The sequence below is a fragment of the Alligator mississippiensis genome, chromosome 1 (assembly GCF_030867095.1).
Source record: "Alligator mississippiensis isolate rAllMis1 chromosome 1, rAllMis1, whole genome shotgun sequence".
Taxonomy (NCBI): domain Eukaryota; kingdom Metazoa; phylum Chordata; order Crocodylia; family Alligatoridae; genus Alligator; species Alligator mississippiensis.
Window position 1 is genome coordinate 466,841,431 of NC_081824.1, and position 23,422 is coordinate 466,864,852.

Genomic DNA, 23,422 nt, shown 5'->3' on the forward strand with positions numbered 1-23,422 from the left:
GATGACAGAGGACTGGCACAATAAAGCATTAAAATGAGGATAATACAATTAAAGCCAATCAATGCAGATCCATGGGAAACTGCTCATCAGCCACCCAACCTTTTATCTTTTTTGGATGGCACTGCAAGTGTGGCTGAGAAAGGTAATAGTGAGTATGGAACAGGTTTCTACAAGGCATTTAGAATTTGTACTGCACAGCATTTTGGTTTAAAATGCGAGGGCTACAAAATCAATGACACACATTAAATGGATTAAGAACTAATTAACTGATAAGCCTTAAAATATAGTTAAAAAGAGGTAATCATCACTGAGCAGGTATATTTCTAATGCAGTCCTGCAGGGGTCACTTCTTGGCCCTCTGCCATTCAACATTTTTAGCAGTGGCCCAGAAAAAAGGGATGCAAAAGCCGTGAAAGTTCTGCAGATCATGCAAAGATTGGGAGGTGCAAATAAAAGAGAGGATAAATCATGGGTGCAGACCAAGCTCAGTCACTTCGGAAGCTGAATACAAGCAAAGCTAAAAAACAGACGTCTCAGAACCAAGAACCTGGGCTGTACTAACAGGACCAGGAACCGTATCCTAGGAAGCAGCATCTGCAAGAACGACTTGGAGGTCCACGACGTGCAATCAGTTGAAGTTGAGCTCCCCGTGACATACTGTGGCTAAAAGCAAGGAATCTGGAGTTGGAGCAGAAAGGATCTATTTACTACTTTGTTTAGCACATGCTACTGCTTGTGGAAAACTGTGTCTAGTCCCAGTGTCAACAATTTCAGAAGGCCACTGAAGAAGCCACACAAATCATGAAGCAACTGGAAAACATGCCTTACAGGAGAGATTTAAAAAGCCCTATTTGTCTACCTTCAATAGAGGTGACCAGGGTGACTTGGTAACAGTCTATAAATACTTATACAAAAAGCAGAAATGTCATTAGACAGCTCTCTGTTCCAGCAACCGGAGATGTGACACGATCTAACTGCAAGAAGTTGAAGTTTGACAAACTAAGATTAGAAATAAGATGCATTTAAATACCACTGAGACAACTAAACCACTGGCACAATTTACAGTGGCTTGTAAAAAATTGGAAATTTTGAAGAAAGAATCAGGCGTTTTACTGAAAGATACACCTGTTACAACAGGAGCCAATTCACACAAGTCTTCTGACCACAGTTATCCAAAAAAAGTCAAACTGGACAGTAATAGTGCTTTTGCCTGGTCTTTATTGTTTGTTTCTGAGGAGGAAAACATTACTTCCTCAACATCAATGCTATTTGCTATGTGGCTTTTCCTTTATTCACCAAGAATTCTTATATCCTACTTTATTTTATTTTAGATAATAGACAAAAAAAAAGTGTCCCTGGTCTCTGTCACTTTTTATCGCGTGCTCTTCTTTGCTATTTTTGTAAATAAAGAACCTTGTATATGGAGCTGTATTTGACCCCTGCCATCAGTCTTTTTAAAGGATATTTATTATTTTTAGCTTTACGTATAAAGAGAGATGCTTCCTGCAATTATGGCTGCAAAGAAAACCCTCTGGAGTGACTTTCTGCAGCCCCACCTCCAGTTATCGGCAAACAAATGGCACCAGGACTTCTCTAATCACCCTGAGCTTCCTCGAGCACTTGATTTTAAGGCAAGCAGGCATAAGAAAGTGCTGATAGCAAACCCAAAAGTCAGTTAAGACTCTCTGAGAGTGACTTGGGTTTTGCACAAGCAGTATCGGTTAGCTGCCCCAAAAAGTACTGTGCATTTTGAGCACTGTTTTTCCAAAAAACAAAAAACTTGCTAACTGCAATAGGCAAAAAACTCAGCTCAGCTTCAGAGACATTACTTATAGCCTATGGGCTACAGTGACACTAGCCAGAGCCTACTTTTTATGCACTGACTGCTTAAGAAAGTGATGAGCATGAAGCCCTGGAGCTTCTCATGGGAAATAAGAACCACAGATTAAAGCTACAGGAAACAGGATAGAGATATCCTTCCCCCTTCACTCTGTGCCCTTGTAGGAAGCCAAGCAGAAGACAGCAGTGGTCAGACTTTCCCAAGAGAAAGTTCCTTCTTATAATATAAGGGTTGGAAGGGACCTCAAGCGTCACCCAGCTCAACCTTTGCACAAATGCAGGATGCATTGGTGCCTCTGATAAATGCCCATCCTGCCTCTTCATGAAAACCTCCAATGAAGGAGGTTCTGTAGCTTGTCCTACTGTCCTCCAGCCCTGACAGTGAAGAAGGTTTTTCTGAGATTTGAACCACATCTCCTCTGCTGCAGTTTACACCCACTGCCTCACGTCATCCCCTCTATAGCAAAGGAGAACCAAAGCAAGCATACATGTACCTTGTTCTTCCTCCCAACCACCACGGAAAGTGGTTTTGGACACTTATTAGCCAGAGGCTAATATTAAAGATGGCACACCTAAGTGGGATCCATGGAGAGTCTACCACCTTACAATGAGGACTGGACTCCACTGTATCTTACCAGAGAAGCCCCCTCACATTTTTGTTCCATCTTATGGTTAAGCTGCATGGTAAATATTGAAGTTCACATTAAAAAAAATGTTAATGTCTATATAGAGATCTTTCCAAGGGAAGTGTTTAACAGCTCTATTACTTGAGAAGGCTACTACATTACTTGAGCCCTATTAAAAATGAAAGGGAACAACAACATACTGGTCCTTCTAGCACTAACAAAAATGTGTACATTAATTATTATTTGACCGAAACCAAAAGGACTGATTATTCAAACAGTATGATAAGCAGGAGGGCAAGTGAATCACTGTGTGACACTGGATCCTTATAAGTGGGAACGAGAATAAATACATGCTTAGTCATGAAGTAAGCGAGGCCTGAAAAAGTTTGGGAAACATCTTCTGTCAAGCACACAATTAGGGATAGGCCAAAGAAGCGAGTTTTACAAAACAGACTAGGTATAGCACTGGAGAAAGTGCTGTGGAGCATTACCCAGCTCTGGTCTCTGAAGGACATGGAGAAAAAGAGACCCCTTTTGAGTTTTATTATTCTCTATATTTTTAGTGATACAGGAAAGCAGGCATCCACAATCAGAAGCAAATCCAAAAAACAGCAGCTGTAATTTTGCACCTTCTCACGTTGCAACAACATTTTGCTGAGCAAATGTTTAAAATGACTGAAGCAACTAATTACTGCTTTTTAAGGCAACTGATTGACCAAAATAGCAATGGATCCAACACGACAACTTTTCCAGAATCATCCGCAAATTCTAAGACAGCCAACTAACAAAACATCACTAATTAAACCAGAAGCAAAGAACAAATTCCGGGCGCTTTCTGCAGCTCATTTTCACCTATTGTGCAGTTCTCCTTCCTATACAGTAATGAGCACGTGCAGATACCATGAGAGATGGAGCAGATGCAAAGAGAGATGCCAGTATGGACTGATTTAAATCACAATCTAGACTTACTTTGCATTTGTACTTTTCAGTTGTTTACCTAAAGAATGGCAGATTCTCACTAGCTGCTAAAATTTAAGAATCGTGGGGCAGTGATAGTACCACCCCATCCCATCTGCACGCAGCCCCATCCCATCTGCCCAGCCAAGCGCGGCCTACCCATGCGGTCTGCATGGAGACCCTGCCTGCCCACTCCATCCGGCACCTCCCTGCTGTGTCATGTCAGCACCCTCCACCAGCAACAGCTCACTGAAACTCCTTAAATGGCCCTCCAGCCCAACTAATTGCCCACCCTGGCTTACTAGAAGGTTACAGTACGTCTGTACTTTTGCTAAGCTGTTACATACCTTAACGTACACTCACTCTGGTATTTAACATTTCTTTTGAGTCAGAGAATGTAAAAATAATTAATCTCTTATACCTTTGACAATTTTCTTTTTTACTTATTGACTGTCAAGCTGAATTTAAATGAGAACAAATAAAAAAAATTGTGAAACCGGTATTTTTAAATGAGTTGATTAGGTAAACAGGAGGGATACAAGAAAAGTTTATCAAAACATCTTTGGCATTGTCAACTGATTTATTAAACAAAGAGAAGCGTTACCCGTAGCAAGGGAACTAAGCCAATTGTTTCTGTTGACCACGGCCTTAAAGATTTTATAATTAGTAAACCGCAACCTCTCACACCACATTTCTATTCAAAGTTCAAAAGATGGAAACAGGTTTTTCTGCTTTTTCAACTCCTACTTAGCTTCTCAGCTTTGAAAATCCTAGTCAGTGAGGTGACCGAGTCAAATCAACTGAACCGAAAATATTCTCACAGCACCTGCAAAAGAGGCTGCTGCTGTCAAATGCTAGTTCGGCACTTCATTGATGCTGGTTCCAGGTGGCAGCAAATCTGTATTACTCAATTTAAAATAATAATAATACATGCAATCTATTAATAGTTTACAGGTGCTATGATTTTAAAAGTAATGTTCACCTTTCTTCAAAAATAAAAATGTACTCATTTTAACCTAACTCAGATCTGTAACATGTTAATTACTAAACCTCCCTATTTTTTTTTTTCCCTGCTGCGAGTTGCACCCAATTTATGCAGGACACTTCAAGTACTCCCAGTCCCAAGTAGAAACAATCACCTTTTCAACAAATCCTGAGAGCGCCCATTAAAAAAGGGAACATAAAGTACTGGTCAAACTGGCACCATGCAGTCAGATGTTGCTGTAACAAACATTGTTTTGGGCATTACTCAATTAATTTAATAGACACTTTGATTCCTTGCTTTATTTTCAGTTTCAGACCTCCTATCTAATTGCTGTCCAGAGTATTCAGTGGCTAATTAGAGAAATAAAGGCAGGAGGGTGCTAAACTAGTAAGAGGACAGCTCTAGAAGAAACTAGGCAGCAGGAACAAATGCAAAGCACACTGAGGTGCAGAGATATTCAAGCAGAAACCTTACCTCACTGCTAAAGGCAGCCATTATTATGTTGGAGCAGCCATTTTAATTATTCAGCTCTCTGTATTTTATTTAAAATAGCAATACTTGCATCATATACAAGCAACCAGCTAGACGGATACAACCCTGCTTTATGGTGGTGCCCCTTTGGAGTCTCACGGGGTCAAACACCATTCCCAGTTACACCACTGACCACCAGGAATGCTCCAGCTACGCCGTCCACGTTATTAGATTCTCACTGACGTAACACAGCAGAGCTCAGCCTAGTGTGATATTGCTCCTAGATGCAGCACAGAGGTTTTCCTCTCTCCTCCTGCTCTGGGACTTGGCTTCAGCGTCTTAAATACTGTGTTACTCAAGGAAGCCATGCAGCATTGCAGAAGCAGCAAACCTGTGCTGTGGACTGCTCTGCCCATCTCTCTAACTTTAAAAATGACATAGCATCACATAACAGGCAACCCACAGAGGCGCATCATGAAGAGGCTTTACTGTACTAGATAAAAGTTGTAACAGTTCCTCTTTCCCCAAGACATTAATGTCAACAACAAAAATAGCTCCTTCAAAGAAAGATAACCTTCATCAAAGGAAGCTGGAGGCTGATGTTACAAAGAAAGCACTTGGCCACCTTCTAAGCTGTATTCGCAGGCAGCAGGGCTACTTTAGAAATCTCTGTCCCCTTGTAAATCATTATTTCATTTGGCTGGAAGGACCCACTTGCTCTGCCCCTGCCTCCCATCACCTGCTAAACCACACTCCAATATCATACCCACAACAAAAGGGGTGGGAAAGGGAGTTAAGTAAGTCAAACCTCTTCTGCCAGAGGCCTGATGGGAGCAGTGGGGAGGGTTATCCAGATTCTGCTGAGTCTACTCCCAACTCAGGAAAAAGATTAAGCCAACACTTCTCCATGGGAATAGATATAAGAGCACGATAGGATAGTTAAAAGACATTAAATAAAGGCCTTTCTGATTCTACCCCCAGGTAATGCTGAGAATTACTAAAAGCAAAAGATGAAAAGAAACAAATACATGCTTTGGTTTTGCTCTGTACCTCTGAGCATCCTATAATAGTGATCGAGCACACTGCTTTGCCCATTCAGTGTACCAATTTCCCATTTGTTCACCGGCCCCTGGCAGCAACAGGAGGCAGAAAACAGGAAAGGTGATTACGAAGCCTTCGAAATTGGTTGGGCCATTCCAGCAGTAGGCTGGCACCTACGTATGCCAGATCCTCGGCTCTGCCAATAATGTCAGCCGACACTGCCCACTCGCTCAGTTTTCAAACAGGCAGGCTGGTGCCTTCTCTCATGTACCCTCACACACACAGAAAGCACCTCATTAGCATCCACAGGGCCCCCTCGCTGTCCTCCTACGAATACCTCCCGAAAAGTCTTGTCTGCTGCAGCGCTAGTAAAAGCAGCCTGACAACCGTGCTGCCACCCCTATTTCCACACTCTGGAAAGTCATCTCACCGATATCATTTCGCTCCAGCCTCTGCCTACTGGATCCAGCTGTTGTCTCTTGCTTTGCACTTACAGCTGAAACTTCTTGGGGGCAGAGGTCATCTTTGTGTTCTGTGTTTGTGCAGTGCCTACACGATGGGGCTCCTATCCATGCCTGGGGCTCCCAGATGATACCACAATATAATAAAGGTGATAAAACAGCAGAGCTGCTCACCACCGATTAAGTCTAGAGCATCTTCCTGCTCAGAAACAAACTGCTAAGATCACCTGCGTGGAGCAAGGGAAATGCTGGGATTCTTAAGCTGAGACCCCATCCCCATACCAGCATATATTCTAGACTTTTAAAACTCTATTTATAGCAGGAGTAGGCAACCCCTGGCATAGATGCCAGAGCATGGCATGCAAAGGCATTTTGCTCGGCATGAGCACCTCAGGGTGGATGGCAGGGAAGGAGCCAGGGCTGCGCAACCACAAGGATCTGGCCCCTTGCAGATCCCCTGCCACCCGCCCCTGGCATGCCAACACCTTACAAGTTGATGTTGTGGGTGTTTTTGGCACTCTGCCCCAAAATGTTGCCAACCCCCAATCTATAGCATCTTCTTTACCACCTAAAGCCTCCTCTGGGTTCTGGGAGAGAAGAGGTTTACCCTTCCAACCACCTCCCTTGTTCATGGGGATGGAGGACAATTAAAGCACTTGAAAGATGGATAATGCAGGCTATATGCTAAGCAGAACTGAACAGTCACATAAACCAATACCACTCATTATCAGCCTAGCTCAAACAATGCAGATATACTCACTGCCCACAGACCCACAAAAATCAAAACTGAAAACAAGGGAAGCAAAAAGGATTGACACAGTCGTACCAATTAAACAGGAGTTCAACTCTACAGAAAAATCAGATGAAAGAAGAATTAAAGTTAGAAAGGTCGAGAAACTGGATATTAGGGATGAAAGACACAGCCCACAATGTGCCAGCATTTTGCTAAAGAACAGATGTATAAACACACAAGACAACTGTTATGAAAAGCATTAGCTATTTTCTTCTGCAGCCTAAAAATGCCCTGAAGAATAAAGTGAAAGTCCCTCTATGTTGTAGGAAATATCTCTGAAAAAGATGTTTATTTTTACTCAATGTTTTTATTACAGGAAGCACTTGACAGAAGTTGACACTGGCAGCGTGACAGTGTGAGGATGGCAAACTGTTTCTATGTCACTTGAACGCACACTTTACCCGGTGATCTGATTAATTATTAAACCAGGATACTGGTCCTCATGAAACACCTTCCTTCCAAGGTTCTCAGAATATCCATATGACATCTATATATAGTGCAATATGTGTGAAGGGAGCTTTACTGAGCAAATTATGCAGGGCCCCTGACAAAGAGCTTACAATCCTACGCGCATCCCTAGAAACCTTGAAGAAGAATACCGAATAAGGCCCAAGTTAATATAACACAATACAAGACAGACAGATACTGTTGGGAAGACAGATCAGAAATAAGGCTGAAAGACTCTTCCTCTCCCCTGAAGAAAAGAAAATTCATCATCTAACATCATGCATACACAGATCTCCTGCAATGAATGTACAAACAAGGTTGGCATGGGAAAAGGTTTAGGGTTATAAATGTTAGCCTGCAGCATACTCCTGTGATGCAGAAGCATGACCATTCACAGACAGGGAGGCCAATGGTTAAGCAATTTGCTCAAGGTCCTGCTACTCTGAGGGTGGGCAAAATATAGCCCATTAACTGGTTGGATCCAGCTGTGACTGCCCTTGTGGTGCTCCGCATGGGGCAGCCTGTGCTTACTGGCCCAGCATGTATAGCTTCCAGCGGGCTGCTCCCAGTGCAGCTGCTGCTCGACTCCCCTCACCCCCAGTGGCAGCTACTCCTCCTGTTGCGCTGCTCTGGGCCAGGAGGAAACTTTACCCAGGCAGCTTCTGCCCCAGCATGCAGGGCTCCAGCTCCAGCTCCTGGCCGCCTTCCACCCACTCTGCCCACCTGGTGCAGGCAGGTGGAGTAGGTGGAAGGCAGCTGGGAGCTGGAGCCAGAGCCCCACACACTGGGGCAGGAGCCGCCTGGGTGAAGCTTCCTCCTGGCCTGGGGTGCCACAACAGGGGCAAGAGGAGCAGCTATTGGAGGCAAGGGGAGGCAAGCAACACCTGGGCAGCTGCAGCCACTCCAGAAGCAGCCCCACTAGTAAGCTGTGGGCGCTGCCCAAGGTTGGGCCAGAGGGCACTGGCTGGAGCATGGCAAGAGCTACCCCAGGCAGGGCTCGGCCCCATGCAGAGTGCCGTGGGGGCAGCCACGGACTGCCCCACCTAGGTGAGGTCTGCTGCACACACCCCATCCTCCCTCCCTTCACCCCTGTTCGGCTCCCAGACTTGGCACCCAAGCACCACCCCTCCACCCCCAATAGGGCATGGGCCACCCCATGATCCCCACCTCACCCACCTATCTCACTCCCAAACACTGCTCCCTGCCTGCTTCCCCCTGGCTCCATCCCACATAGGGAGCTTTGGTAAGCTGTGGCAGCAGCAGCAAGGGGGGATGGGGATTGCTAGCCAGGGCCTGTAACAACTCACCAGATGTCCCAAATAACTGCCCACCCCCATGCTACTCTGTGGCACATTAAAGAACAGAACCCAGAAATCCCGATTCCTCACCCAAGCTATACCAACAGGTGAGGGGACACAGGGCTCCAAGCCAACTGGTGGCACTTTCCAGGCAAATACCAGTGTCCACCTCTGAAAAGGTCACAGCTGGTCATTTGTGAATGGAAAGGGATTGAATGGATGTATCCCCATTCTTCTTCCTCCTCAGGTCGTCCTCAGCTGGGAAGGGAAGAACTGCCCTAACAGCATGACACTGAAAGAATCAGCACTCAGTGCATGACACTAATTAGAAATGGAAACTTTACTATCCTCAGTTTGAAAGATGAATTGGATATTTGTGGAGAGAACTGTCGAAGACATTTTAGGGACCTCTCTCACCTCTGAGAAGCCATTCACACTTTCTCATTTCAGCACATCCCCTTTTCTGAAGTCTTGCAGCAGATGCATACGGGTTTCTCAAATAAATGGTCTACATTTTCAGACGCCTTTGCCTAGCAGGGTCAAGCAGTTTTTAGTTTGCTTCACTAGGCTTACAAAATGCTCTGCAGTACAGATGAAATGTACGTTGCCTACTGTTCAAAGACCATGGCAGTCATTGAAATAATAGACTAGGTTTCATAACAGATCCTTCACATGTCTTTGTTAGATGCTCCTGTGAAAGGTGCCAGGTAATACTTATTCCTTTCATGGAAGGGTCAAAGGCTGGTAGAACCCTTTAAAGGCAATTCAATTTTAAAATGAATTATGACAAAGAAAACTATTAACATGGAGTCTGCTGCGTGAATGTTTATTTTTGACTTTCTAAAACTCCCATCTTAACTGCCCCAAGTTTTGTTATATTACATTCATTCAGAATAGGTTACTTCAGAGACAGATGTACATTTTTCAAGCAGTAATAACTTACCGACTTACTGCCCCTTTCCACCCACAAACATCACAAGAATTTGGTTCATATGAGACAGGAGAGTCCTACAAAACTTCAGTTTATAGAAGCCATCTGATCTCCCACATCAGGGCAAAATTGATTTCCCATAGGAATCAGGTAGGAAGTTTCATCCCACTCCATTAAATCAGGCCCATGGGAATTTAGTACAGTGCCTTCAAATCACATTGAAATCAATGGAAACAGAGAATGCTAGAGCCTCACAGGATACAGCCCCAAGCTAGCTGCAGGAGAAATATCAGTAGCTGGGCATTGCCATAATTCAGGTGCCAAATTTGATTTTTTTCTCCCTGAAGAACAAATGAGACAGTCCTGAAGAAAAATGCTCCGTTTTTCTGTATATTTAACAACACTGAATGAGCTTATCCTTGCTTCTACCAGTATCACCAACATCCCCCTCTACCTCACTGCCCATACCTACACAGCTGTTCTCTTCAGCATCAGAAGCAGACTGGCTAAATTTGCAGACAACACTAAATTATGGGGAAGTGTGGTCACACTAAAGGATAGGCTGGCAATTCAGGCCGACCTGGACAGGACTGCAAGGTGGGCGGATGAAAACCTGATGACATTCAACAAGAAGAAATGCAAGGTGCTGCACCTTGGGAGAAAAAATCCACATCATACTTGTAGGCTCGGTAGTGCTACACTCACTAGCACCATGACCAAAAAAGACTTCGGGGGTCATGACTGACCACAAGATGAACATGAGCCACCAATGCAATGCTGCAGCTGGCAAAGCAAATAAAACTCTGGCTTGCATCTACCGAGGCATCTCAAGCATGACCCAAGAAGTCATCCTCCTGCTGTACTTGGCCTTGGTGAGGCCGCAGCTGGAGTACTGCATCCAGTTCTGGGCTCCACACTTCAGAAAGGATGTGGAGAAGCTTGTGAGAGTCCACAGGAGAGCCATGTGCGTGATCAGAGGGCAGGAGAATCAGCCTTATGATGAAAGACTGAGAGCCATGGGACTCTTCAGCCTGGAGAAGTGCAGGCTCAGGGGTGACTTGTATACTTATAGGCTGCTACCAAGGGGGGGTACACCAGGAACTGGGACAATGTCTGTTCACTAGGGCACCCCAAGGGAAGACAAGGTCTAACAGTCAGTCTCAAACTGCTGAAAAACTTCTTTACTGTCCGAGTCTCCAGTCTGGAATAGACTCCCCCCAGAAGTGGAGCACGCATCTACTCTGGATACCTTTAAGAAACACTTGGATGCTTATCTTGCTGGGGTGATTTGACCCCAGTTGACTTCCTGCCCCTTGGGCAGGGGGCTGGACCCGACGATCTCATAAGGTCCCTTCCAGCTCTAATGTTTATGTAATCCCCACATGCTGTCCCTCCCTGAGCCTACTGCCAACATTTTCCAGCCTGTCCCATATTATCTCTTTCTACAAGCCATCCATATAATTGAGCCAGTATCATACAGCATCTTATCACTATAATACCGTTCTTAACTTGGATCCCTTATTTTCATCCATAAACAAAATCTATCTTCACCCCTTCAAAGCTCTCCTTAAATCCAGCCCATCAGGCCCCCTCGCTCCCCTTTTCCATAGTCACTGCGGGCACTTTAAAGCATGCTCTCAAGCTTTTTAATACATGCTCTCAGACAGCCTCTTCAATTAAAGCTCATTTGTGGAGCTTTAGTTCAAGCAACCTCATCACCATTTTTAAGCGCAGAGACATTGATACACGAGACACAGGAGGCTGCTAGAGCCTGTGCACTCGTGTACAGATGCCCGGGGTCCCTTGAACTTCTTTCTTTCACACACTGTCCTACACAGTGTCACATTCTCATTGACCAGTCCCCTTCCCACTCTGCTTTCAGAAGATGCATGTACTCTCATTCATAAAGCTCACCATCTGTTTGCTTCATGTGGTACTACACTGCACAGTCCCAGAGGGCCAAATGGCCTCTCCCAGGGGCAGGGACTTGCACAGCTCACCCATTGGAGAGTTTCCTGTAGACTTCTGCTACAGGAAAATAATATCCAACTGTTCTCTTCACTGAGCTCAACTATCATGGATCTTGAATGACCACAACACAACGGAAACAACCTTTCCTCAGCCACAGGGAGTAAAACAAAATGCAGAGAAAAGACTTGTTTAAGAGATATCCTGAAAGAGCTGCCTTTGCCAAACTTTGTCCCCAAGAACAGAGAGCTGAGAGACTGTAATGGTTTGTTATCAATTGGACAATGGGGTTACAGGAAAAAAAACACTGCGATTGCTTCAGTAAAACCTACTAGGTTTTTCAGCTGGGTCTAACCTCCCATTTAAAGATAATAGAGCACAATTAAGAGAACAGGAGTCCAAACTTTAGAGCTTGTCTAATTCTCTTCTGCAGGGTCTAGACACGCTCCTCACTCACAGACATTTGCCAACAGCCCAGTTTGACTCTCGAGCCCTCCAACACGCCAGAAGCAGCAAATTATTAGTTCCACACATGACATCACCGCCAAGAAAACCACCTGCTCTGCAGAAAAGCACCTCAAATGAGTACTTGAGCATCACCCTCCAGAGGCAACCACCCTCTCTGCCACAACGGATTCCCGCCACCACCTCTGCTGTCCCCCGCTACCCCCTGCCCCGGGCACCCTACCACCTCTGCCCCCTGCCTCCTCTGCTATCCTTGCTCGCTTCTGCACAGGGCACCCCCACCTCCTCTGCTACCCCCTCTCCTATCCCATGCGCCCCCATGGGAAACCTCTTTTGCAACCCCCCCCTCCCCACCCCCATCAGCTGCTGATTGGCGCTGGGCACTGCCCTCCCCTGCCCCCAGCAGCCCTGCTCTGTGCCAACCCTTCGCCCTGCACCTCACCACTCAGCCACCTCCTGTCCCACTCTGCAACAGGCACTACCACCCCACCCCCACCACCCCCTTGCACCAGCTGCCCCTGCCTCCCCCTCACTTATCAGGGTGGGGGACCCCACCCCAACCCCTCTCCCCCCACCCCTTCTTCTGCCAACCCATCCCCCACCTCAGGCACCCCGCTCCCCCCAACAGGACCTCCCCTCCTCTGCCACCACCTGCTTGGGCAGTGACACCCCCCACAACTAGTCAGCACCCCCATAGCCCCCCCAGCACATCCACCGCCATCCCCACGGCTCTCAGGAAGCCTTCCCACAACCCTCAGGGCCTACCCCGCCCCCACCTCCCAGAGCCCCCCCCCCAACCCCCACCCGCTGGAGCCCCCCCCAACCCCCTCAGGAACTGATCCTCCCCACCTCCAGGAGCCCCCAAGCCCCTTCCCCATCCCCTCAGGGGCTGCCCCTCCCCCACCTCCAGAAGCCTCCTCAACCCACAGCTTCCAGAGCCCTCCACCCCAAACCTCTTCCCCTCCCCCACCTCCCAGAGCCCCCAAACCTCCTCCCCTCCCCCATCCCCTCAAGGACCTCCCCTCCCCCACCTCCAGGAGCCCCGCCCCCCCCAACCTCCTCCCCCACATCCCCTCAGGGACAGTCCCCTCCCCACCTGGCCGAGCCCCCGCACCCCATGCCCTGAGGGCCTGCCCCTCCTACCCCATGCGCATCTTGGAGCCGGACTGGCCGCCCCCGCCGGGCATCGGCGGCCGCGGAGGAAGGCGACCCAGGTGCAGCTGCTTCTCCAGGGCCGACATGACGGCAGGGCGGGCGGGCGGGAACGAGCGAGCAGCCACCTCCCCCACCACCACCACCACCGGAAGTGCCCCTCCACACCGCGCGGCACCTTGGGAAATGGAGTCCGCTCCCCCACCCTCACCGGAAGTTCCCGTGTCTTTCCCGCTGCACTCGAAGCCGGAAGTGACCCTCCGGAAGTCCTTCCTCAAGGGGGAGCGTTCTCAGTGGTAGTGGCGCCGGAAGTCCCTCCCTCCCAGCCGGAAGCGGGAGGGAGAGGGCGTGGTGCCGCGCGGCCCGTTGGGGGCTGTAGTCGCGCCGCGCTTCTTCCCGGCGGCCCCCGCGGCGGCGGCGGCGGCGGTTGCCGGGCAGCGGCGAGGCGATGAGGCGGGAGCGGGCCAAGGGGGTGCCCCCGCGCCGGGCCCGCGCCCCCCCCGCGCCGCGGCCCGTGCCCGCCGCCACCAGCCTCCCGCCGCTCGTGGCCGGGCCGCCGCGCGGCCTCCTCGCCGTCACAGTAGGCCGCGTCGTGTGGGCCGGGCCCGCACCCCCCGCCATCGCTGCCGCGCTCTGCCTGCGCTGGTGGGGCGACGCCTCGGCCGGGACCTTCTTCCGCGCCGGGCCCGGCCGCAGCCAGGCCCGCTTCCCCGTGCGCTGCGGGCCCGCGCAGCTCGCCGCCTACCTCGCAGGTGTGGGCATGGGCACACGCACATGTGTGTGTCTACATGTGTATACATGCATGTGAATATGCATACGTGTGTGTGGATATGCGTGTATCGGTGCGGGGGGGGCTCGCTTCATGAGTTAAGGGTATGCGTGTACAGGTGATGTGTGCACGCGTGTGTCCGAGCGTGCGTATGAGGGTGCAGGTGGGTGTGGAAGGAGGGGTCCTCGACGTCGCGCCTCATTGTCGCTTCCCCGATTCCTGCTGTTCTCTCCGCTGCGCGGTCGGTGTTAACGCCTCTCTGTGCTTTTTAACGGCCTTGAGGTTTCATCCCTTTGCAAAATCCCCGGTCTCGTCTCTCTTCCGTTTCGCAGCCCGGCCGACCGGGTTTAGCTGTAGCTAGAAACCTTCAGTCAGGCGTGGTCCCACTAACGAGGGTGTGGTCCGACTAACGAGGGGCGTCTCGTAGGCGCCGTCACGGCGCTCGAGGCAGCTGGATTCGGTTTTGCGACTCTGGATAGGAGACGGGCAGACGTCTCCTATTCGTATAAAATCTGATATCTTTTATTAGACTGACAAATCGTTGGAGAACGGTTTTTAAGCAAGCTTTTGGGTTCAAAAACCGTGGTCAGTTGGTCTAATAAAAGAGATCAGATTCACCCAAAGAACCGTGTCTGCCTGTGTCCTTAGACCAACACGGCTACAACCTGCACCCGTGTGAATAGGAGATGGACATTTAACTACAGCGACTGCAGGACTAACCATACACTATCCTTTGACTGGTGTTTGCCTAGTTTAGTTTGTTGCATTTTTATTTTTTAAAACTTCATGTGTACTCAAGCAAGTGGTGCACGTTCCAGGACTTGTTGTTGTTTTCTGCTTCGATCTTTAACTGAATAAATATAGCGCGAGCCCCCTGCCGTATTAGCGCGGCTTCTAGTTTCTTTTCAAGAAAAACGTGTTGTTATATGGGATGAAGTGCCACGCCCTGTGCACCCCCCTTGTGAGACTCCTAGATCCACACATGTGCATGTACGTGCATGTATGCACGCACACATGCAAGAGGGTTCATGAAACCTTGTGCTACACGCACACACTGAATAAAGTAGTGTGAGCCCCCTGATGTATTAGTGCAGCTTCTAGTTTCTTTTCAAGAAAAACATGTTATGTGGGATGAAGCGCCACACCTTGTGCACCCCCCTTGTGAAAATCCTAGATCTGCCCGTGTGTGTGTGTATGCATGTGCGCACATTGTTCAAGAGGGTTTGTGAGAGCTTGTGCTACACACATACACATACATAGCACAAGCTTTTACAAACCCTCTTGCACGTGTTCATCTGCATCTTGCAGCCTTAATGCCGTAAGCTTGAGCTAGTGTCAGAAAGCGCGGAGTTTACTAGCCAGCTTGTTACTTCTTCTTGGCTTCATGAAACGGAAAGAGGCTTATACGAAGCACCCCTTGTTTCCAAGGACACTTTATGCCTGCCCCCCACCTTTCAGAGGCCTTGACATGCAAAACACTATTGTAGTATTGCAATACTGCAATATATATGCACTATTGCATGCTGCTGAGTCCTCCTGCCAAAATCACTTGGGAGGCAAGGATGAGAGGCTGTTCCTGAGAAGGACAGCATGCCTGCAGCTCTTAGTGGAATCACTAGAATCAGACTTTAGGGCTGTATTATTTAACCTGGGCTGAGGCTTAGTTTTGGGAGGTGCTGAATGACCTTGCCAAGCATCAACAGCCCTCCAGTTGTATTTGAGGATCAGACTCTAGATCTGTTACTTATAACCACATTTATGTCATAGTAAAGATTGTGTGGTTTTGTAGCTGAAGTAGTGTAACGATAGATCCTGTCAGCTGTCACTTCACATTTTTTCTCAGGCTCTAATCCTTTAGTGAGTTGTGTTCAGGGGAATCGTGTACTGACATGGACTTTACTGCAGGATTGGGCTTCAAAGCAGCCTATTTAAGTGCATGTGTGTGTATTGTAAGTAGTAGTCCATGAGATGGGACCGATTATCTTTCATTGTCCAATACTTGTCTCTTAACAGTACAATACTTTTTTTACCTACTGTTGTATTTTCTCACATACAACATGCGCTGGAGTACAGCACGCTCCTTGTTTATGAGAGGCAGACTGAAGGAAGAAAAATCTGTTCTTGTAGTATGTAACTGAGTAGCAGCAGCCAGGGAGAGAACAAGGTCCTGCATGGGCACCAGCTATACGAACTCCTTCGTGCTGCCCCATTAGGGTGCTCTGCTTGCAGCCGACTTTGCCAGTAAGCGGCAGCACCTACCCTGAGAGTATTTATCTTGCATAATGTGCACTCCAGTTTCCAGTAGCTGTTTTTTGAGGAAAAAGTGTATCCTGTACCTGAGAATATATGGCACATATGATCATCCTCCTATCTTATTTTAATGATACCTTATTTTGTTGTCTTGGCATTTCATTTTCTTGTTTTAGTTTTTCAATTTTAATCGCCTTTTAGCAGCAAACTGTTGTTACTTGCATAAACCCTTTTTAGATGCTTAAAAATGCATTATACCAAACCTAAATTAGCTGTTCTGTCTCCTGTAGATATGGGTGCTCTCGTACTAGAGGTAATCACCAAACCTGACCATCTTCCTATCGGCAAAGTTCAAATTAATGGATTGTCACAGCTCTCTCCAAGCAATCCAATCAGTGGATTTTTCACCATTGTTTCACCAACGTCTGAGAAACTAGGAGAAGTGCAGGTAGTACTGAAATCTTTCCTCCGACTTATAGTTTGTATTCCTATAGCAACTTGGAGCCCAAGTCAGGGGCTAGACACCACTATGCAAGGGGCTACAGAATAAAAAGCAAAGGAATGGTTCATGTCTCAGCCTACAGCAGTGGTTCTCACCATTTTTGAGCTTGCTGCACCCCTCATTAGACTCAAGGTGCCCCTCCATAACTTTTGTGAATACAGTGCCACCCAATTTGAAAACTATTTTGCAGATTATGGTGCTTGCTTCCTAGAAGGAGGGGCCTGGGAGTGAGAATATGGGAATTGTTCAAGCAGGGACAAGCCTGAGCCTGCACTTGCTTAGTTTATCTGCTTATCTCCTAACACCTCACGTATTACCTCACACTTCACAACTTTCAAAAGATCTGGTAGCACCCCACGGTGTCCTGGCACCCTGGTTGAGAATCACTGCCCTACAGTCTAAGACAGGAGGTAACTGATGGGTAAGGACAGGGGAAAATGCACACACACTGAAACAGTGTCAGTCAGCATGAGAAGTGGTATTCATGGCATGCTAGCAAACTGACTGTTGTGAATATTTTATGTTTTTTTAAAGGCCTCAAACTAGATTTCAAATCCATATTTAAACTTAAACATCCTTTTTATTTTCTTTTTTTTACCACCCTGGCACTGTTTCTCTGGAGAAAGTGATTCCTTAGCTTTGTGTGATGTGAAATAACAAACAAATATTTCAGAGTTTAGGCTGGTGCCCTGCATAACTGTAGAATACATAACATTTAGGAGTGAAACAACAATATGCTGTAGAGTATAAAAAACACACAGAAATAAAACACATGCATTTCTTTATATTGTCTCTCTTAGATATCGTTAGTTTTGGAACCATTCCCTGAAACCTATGACAAGAGCAGCTCTCTCCCAACCACAGATGCAAGTAAAGATATTATCTCATGTGCTAAGGGAACCAGAGGGATGAGTGAAACCAGCAAGCCTCAGTTTCTAGCTCCACCACAAACATACAGGCCTCCTGGGATGTGTGTTACTGGAAGAGAGTCTGCCGACAGCAGCAGGGCTGCAACTCCTAGGTAACATTTTTCCTTTAGATACATTTTCCAATTCATATGGTTTACTTTTAAGCAGTAGCCATTTGACTATATCCAGTGGGGTAAGTCCATGTGTAGTCTGAACTGTGCAGTAATTAGGGGCATAATTAGAAAAAAGAATAATGGGACCAGATCCTCACCTGGTATAAATTGGCATCACTCCACTGACTTTACTCAAGCTCTGCCAGTTTACACAAGTTAAAGATGTGGCCCAGAATGTATCTTAATTAAACACTTGAGTTGGCATGTCTCATGATGGGACTGTAAGAGGAAGGGGGAGAGGCAAGATTGTGTGCGCCACAAAATAATGAATATATCACATAGTAGCATAACTAGGGGTGAGTGAGAGGGGGTACCGAGTTAGGAGGGGCATCCGGAATGGCCTCCCACCCCTGCGGAGTCCACACCCTGGCAGTGTACCTGTGTTGGGAACTCCAGAACAGTCCCTCCCTTCTGCTGTTTTAAGAGCAACAGCTAGGGTGCATAGACCATTTAAAGCAGCAGCTCAGCTGAGACGGCAGGAGTTCCTGGCATGGGCAAGACTGCTGCCTCCCAGCCCCTGCGTTCAGAACCTATGCGAGCACCACCCCCTGCTTTCAGAATCATGCTACCCTGCTATCCTGCAGGGTTGTGCCACTGATGTCAAATTTCTCTTTGGAGTGTGGTAAGAGAGTGGGCCATTGCCATCCTCTCTTTAGAAAATATGTATGAGATTTTGAAGAGCATGAGTTTACAGACCACATGAGGTTCTGTTGAATTTGTCTTTTGCAACAGAGGAAAGGACCACTTGTTCTTCCAAGAGAATTCTGAGAACATAATGGACAGTTTCTTTGGATCTCAGATTTTACCAGATGAAACCTTAAAACCAAATCCTTCAGAGCAGCAAACGGCATTTCCCAATGGTTCTGATTTTGAGACACAAGCTAGAACAACCATAGGGAGCCACGGTAAGGCATGGGTACTGCCTCTGCACAGCCCAGTTACAAAAGACCTTCTGTCAGGTTAGTACATATTTGGCATTGGTTGTTTAGTTTTCATTTAAAATTACAAAACTCATTAGTATCAGTCATCCACCTTTGCACAATTAAAGGCTTTAGGAAAAAAGTGTTGCTCTTAATGCATTTGTTTCAGTGTTTGGAACATAATTTGATACCTAAGACATCCCTACGTGATAGTGAAAAACAATGAATTTACTGCTGGGGCCAGGTGACCTGATACTCGTGAGAGCAGGTCCTGCATGCTCACCAGCTATACAGGCTTCTTTATGTTTCCCCATTAGGGTGTGTCAGCCCAAACTAACAGGGTAGAAGAGGGCAACATTGGTCTCATCGTCTGCATAATCATTGATTTATCACCTGAGAATGACGATGGAGAGTGCCAGTGGGGTTAGTTGAGAGGAGCGGGGTTACAAATTGGACTTAAACCGCTAACTCACTTCTCCTTGTTGGCTACAAATGTCCAACTTGGGATCCTTAAAATTCTAGTTTATTAGGCGGATTGAAATACTGTAATCATAAACCTTGGGGCTGGTCCACACACACACATACACACACACGCAGTAGCAGGCTACAGAGTCAGGTATACCTATCCTACAAGCGCTGGAGTCTGTCGTTGAGGCTTCTTTCAGTGTGGTGTTATCTTCCAGAAGGGGGTCGCCGGCTGGTCCTTCTGGCTGGACAGGTCTGGCCGAGTTGGAGATCAAGAGGGCGCCACTGAGGGTCACTTTTCACTGCCTTTTATCTGTCCCTGGCAGACTTTGGTGACTCCCCAGTTTTCTGGTTTGCCCAATCCAGGGGTCATTGACCCTCGTGGGACTTCCCCCCCCTCGGTGGCTACTGGACAGCATCTGTCAGCCCCAGGGGTCGTCCGCATGTACGTGCAGGTTTGGGAGTCCGTTGATGAATTTAGAATAGGGCTCTGGGAGTGGTCGATCTGGAGATATTCAGCCCAAAAGTTGGTCTCTGGTGTTGATTAAGTCAGGCCAGGGCTTCTAGCCCTTGATCGGTGAGGTATAGAGATTTCCCGGTTGTTACACTGTCTTCTATTGAGTTCAGCTTCCAGGTGATAATTGCTGCCTGCTTCCATGTTACACATTCAATCACTGATTCACTCATTCTTTCAGAGGCCAGCCTGATTGATACAGGGAAGAGCAGTTTGATTCCTGCCTTTGTTAACAATGTTACAATGTATAACTTACTAAAACACATTTAGTTGAAAGTTGAAAGGTGAAGAGTATAAAATATAAGCTACAAATGCCATGGCACACAAATAGATAAAAATACCAAACTACAAGGGGAGATACAAAATGCACACATACAAATTTTAAAATACAATTCCTTATCTTAAAGTGAAAGAGAGAGGAAGGAAGAAAAGGTAGAAAAAGAGAAACATATCCAAAGAGGGGAGAGCAAATGCAGGCAAGAGGAAAAGGGGGCTTTCTGCTACATTAGAGGAAAAGGGGGCTTTCTGCTACATCCTGGGCTACTAAACTGCAACTGTTCTCCCTGGGGTTGGATCCAAATATATAATATCACTGGAATCTTCCACATCTTACCAGTTTTTGAGTCATTCACTGCATTTCCTGAAACATAAAATGTTTCATGTGAAAATAAATTGCTGGTGAGGAACCCAAAAATGGCTGGCCAGCCTTCAAGAGATTAACCGCCACACCTATCTTTCCCACCTGCTGTCTAGTCTGTGTAGCATAAGTGTGTTGCTGGTTTTATGGTATACCAAGCTTAATAATCACCAGTATGTCAAGGACTCTTTGTACTCCTAGAAGTTCCATGTATCTGTAGCTATTTATTGTGCATGCTCAGGACTTTGGTGTGTTAAATTGCTCTTGAATTCTGCATTTTAATCCTTCTGTTTCTTTCTCAGCTCTCCTGGATCAGGGCAATAAACTCTGCAATGCTATGGCCGTCTCTGCAATGAAATCCAGCCCAGATACCAATGTTGAGCTGAGTGAATTGCATCCACCTATAAAGGGAGATGCTTTCAAAGCAACAGCAAAGTAAGCTTGGAAGGGGGGAGTGTGTGTAATAATTTCCAAGTTGTACATTTCAAAGCATTATTATGTTTTCTTGAAATGCTGTGATTAAGGTCACGCCTTTTGGGATTCTTATTCAAATGTGGGAAACTAAATTCCCAGTGTAAATAAATTACTGTATTTCCTCCAGAGTGGGTTGATTTAAATCACCAATTTTAATTATTTAAATGAGTAAGCAGGAAATGGAAGTATAAATAATTGATTTCTAATCTCTCTTTGCATTTGTCCTCTTTAGCTCTTTTCCTAAAGAGGCTCATTTTTAGTGGCTAGTATAATTTAAAAAATCTAATGATTTGTAATCTGTTATAGTTTTTTGTATTAAAATTGGTACATAATTGTAGTAAAACAGTAGATTATACCTGTGTTTGTGTATATATATATATGCACATATGTGTGGTAGGCTACAACCATTATAAAGTATGTATGCACATTTATTTGGATTCTTTTGCATTTTCTGTATTAGCAAATGATGATTGAGGCAGTTCTGTTATACTAGATCATTTTTTCCTTGGGATTTGTGTCGAGTTGTATTTGGATGGAAATTAGACTTAAAAATTCACAAAATCAGCATTCAATTTAAATTACCTCTAAAGTGGTGGATATAAAAGGAAAAAATGAATCAAATATGATTTGTTGTTATCATAATGTATGATAACATTAAGGAAAAGGAAGCAGTGTATCTGGTCACCAGAGGCAAGATTTTTAAAAAGTATTAGGGACCTATTAGGATTTTATGCTGAAAATGTGAGAATATCTGTTTGTTTAGTAGTTGAAACGCTCAAAAACCGTGGATGAAACAAAAATATTTATTATCCTTCTTCCATTTCTGGAATTCTCTTTACTGGGATATCTGCTATCCAGGAGCCTTAAAACTTTGAATTCTGCTGTTGTGTCAGCTGCTGACGATCCCCTCCTGCTAGCAACTGAGTACCGAAGTCAAGAATTTGATCCACATGCTGAAAGCAGAGCAATACAGCTCCTGTTGGGCAGGTGAGTGCCATAGTGTGCACTGAGACATTGATATTGCCAGACTGTTGATATTGCCAGGCCAAACCAGGTTTGAATCCTGCTCATACTTATACATATGCTTAAGTTAATGCACAGGAGTGGTCACTCTGACTTCATTAAAACGCTTCATGTGCATAACATTAAGAACATGATTAAGTCTTTGCAGGTTTTAGAACACTTTTTTTATTTCATTTTCTAGTTTCTTGCAATCATGTTCTTGGATTTTCTCCCCTCTGGCAGAAAATTTAACTTAGTTTCATTTCCACTGGGGGAAAAAAAACCCACATCCCTGATTAGGTCTCTTACAAGTATGTTACATAAAAAGGACAATACTTAAAGGACTGCTCCTCTAGTACTTTATGATTAGCACTTGCAATTGGTGTCCTGTTCCCAGCTTTTGGAAGTGTTGTCATCTACCAGAGACGAGAGAGAGCACAAGGAGGTGTTATGCCAGTGTATCTTCTCTCTGTTCTGACTCAGCAATGTGGGAAATGGTTCTCCACACTTCTCAGGTCCTTGCCTCTCTGGGAATGCCTTTCAGCAATGCAAGAAGCTTGTGTGAGGCTGACCTCTTGCCGGCCACAAGTGGATCACCGTCCACCAGCTGATTGCCCAAAGTGGCTAAAGGAGAGAGAGAGTTTAGAATACCATTTTTGTGAAAGCCTTTTCCCTTACAATTATTAAGGATGGCATGGTGTTTGGGGGACTGCGTAATTCAGAAAATTGTTTATGGAATGTGAAGCCTTTCATCACTATGAGCCCAGCTGGATATGCATTAATAAGTGAAAGCTGTTGGTATTTGACCATCTGTTTGAGCTGGTTGCCTTTCTAGTTGTTTATTGCCTCTGTCTTGCAGCTTGTCACTCCTTAAACTCTGCTTTTTGGCAGCTAGTAACAAGACCAAGGACTGATGCAGCAGTGGAAAGCAGTGCACCTCTAGAACTCTGTAACTTGTCTATTTACATCAAGCTGAGGCTTATTGATGAGGGAAGCTTGTATTGTTCTTGCACTGTCCATTGATTTAAATACTGATTGCATTATTTTTAATAAAATTGCCAGATTAAAAGGTATATGTCTTCCCTCTTATGTCTGCAGTACTGATTTATCCTCTGTGCCCTTTTGGGATGGAACAGGCTCTCCTCCAGAATCACTGACTGCTGGGAGTGAGCTGTATGACAGCGAGCCGAATGACCCTCCCTATGACCAGAGCCTGCTGGAGAACTTGTTCTACACAGCTCCTGTAAGTGGGGGTCCATGGGAAAGTGCTTGGAACATGGTCTCTGAATAAAGGAAAAGCAAAGCACTCACACCAGCACAAAGTTAGTTAGTGCCAGTAAGATGTGCATAGGTGTTATATTGCACATAGAAGTT

The 23,422-nt window shown here is 46.1% G+C and overlaps 2 protein-coding genes across 7 annotated transcripts in view; one reads left to right on the forward strand and one right to left on the reverse strand.

Moving 5' to 3' along the window:
- PPME1 (protein phosphatase methylesterase 1) overlaps positions 1–13,557 on the reverse strand; it is a 44,811-nt gene extending 31,254 nt beyond the window's left edge. Inside the window, exon 1 of one of the 2 annotated variants that reach the window (XM_059722395.1) lies at positions 13,426–13,555. In XM_059722395.1, the coding sequence (XP_059578378.1) occupies positions 13,426–13,523 (98 nt within the window). In that variant the 5' untranslated portion in view covers positions 13,524–13,555. Of the gene's footprint in view, positions 1–13,425 lie in introns of both variants that reach the window. The other variant, XM_059722400.1, reaches the window with a different exon arrangement.
- Positions 13,558–13,820: 263 nt separating this feature from the next.
- Positions 13,821–23,422, forward strand: part of C2CD3 (C2 domain containing 3 centriole elongation regulator) — a 75,788-nt gene continuing 66,186 nt past the window's right edge. For all 5 annotated transcript variants that reach the window (XM_019487643.2, XM_014603494.3, XM_019487552.2 and 2 more), the window contains exons 1-7: positions 13,821–14,186; positions 16,744–16,901; positions 17,756–17,976; positions 18,769–18,995; positions 20,875–21,007; positions 21,905–22,033; positions 23,147–23,291. In XM_019487643.2, coding sequence (XP_019343188.2) covers positions 13,883–14,186; positions 16,744–16,901; positions 17,756–17,976; positions 18,769–18,995; positions 20,875–21,007; positions 21,905–22,033; positions 23,147–23,291 — 1,317 coding nt within the window. In that variant the 5' untranslated portion in view covers positions 13,821–13,882. The remainder of the gene's footprint in view (positions 14,187–16,743; positions 16,902–17,755; positions 17,977–18,768; positions 18,996–20,874; positions 21,008–21,904; positions 22,034–23,146; positions 23,292–23,422) is intronic.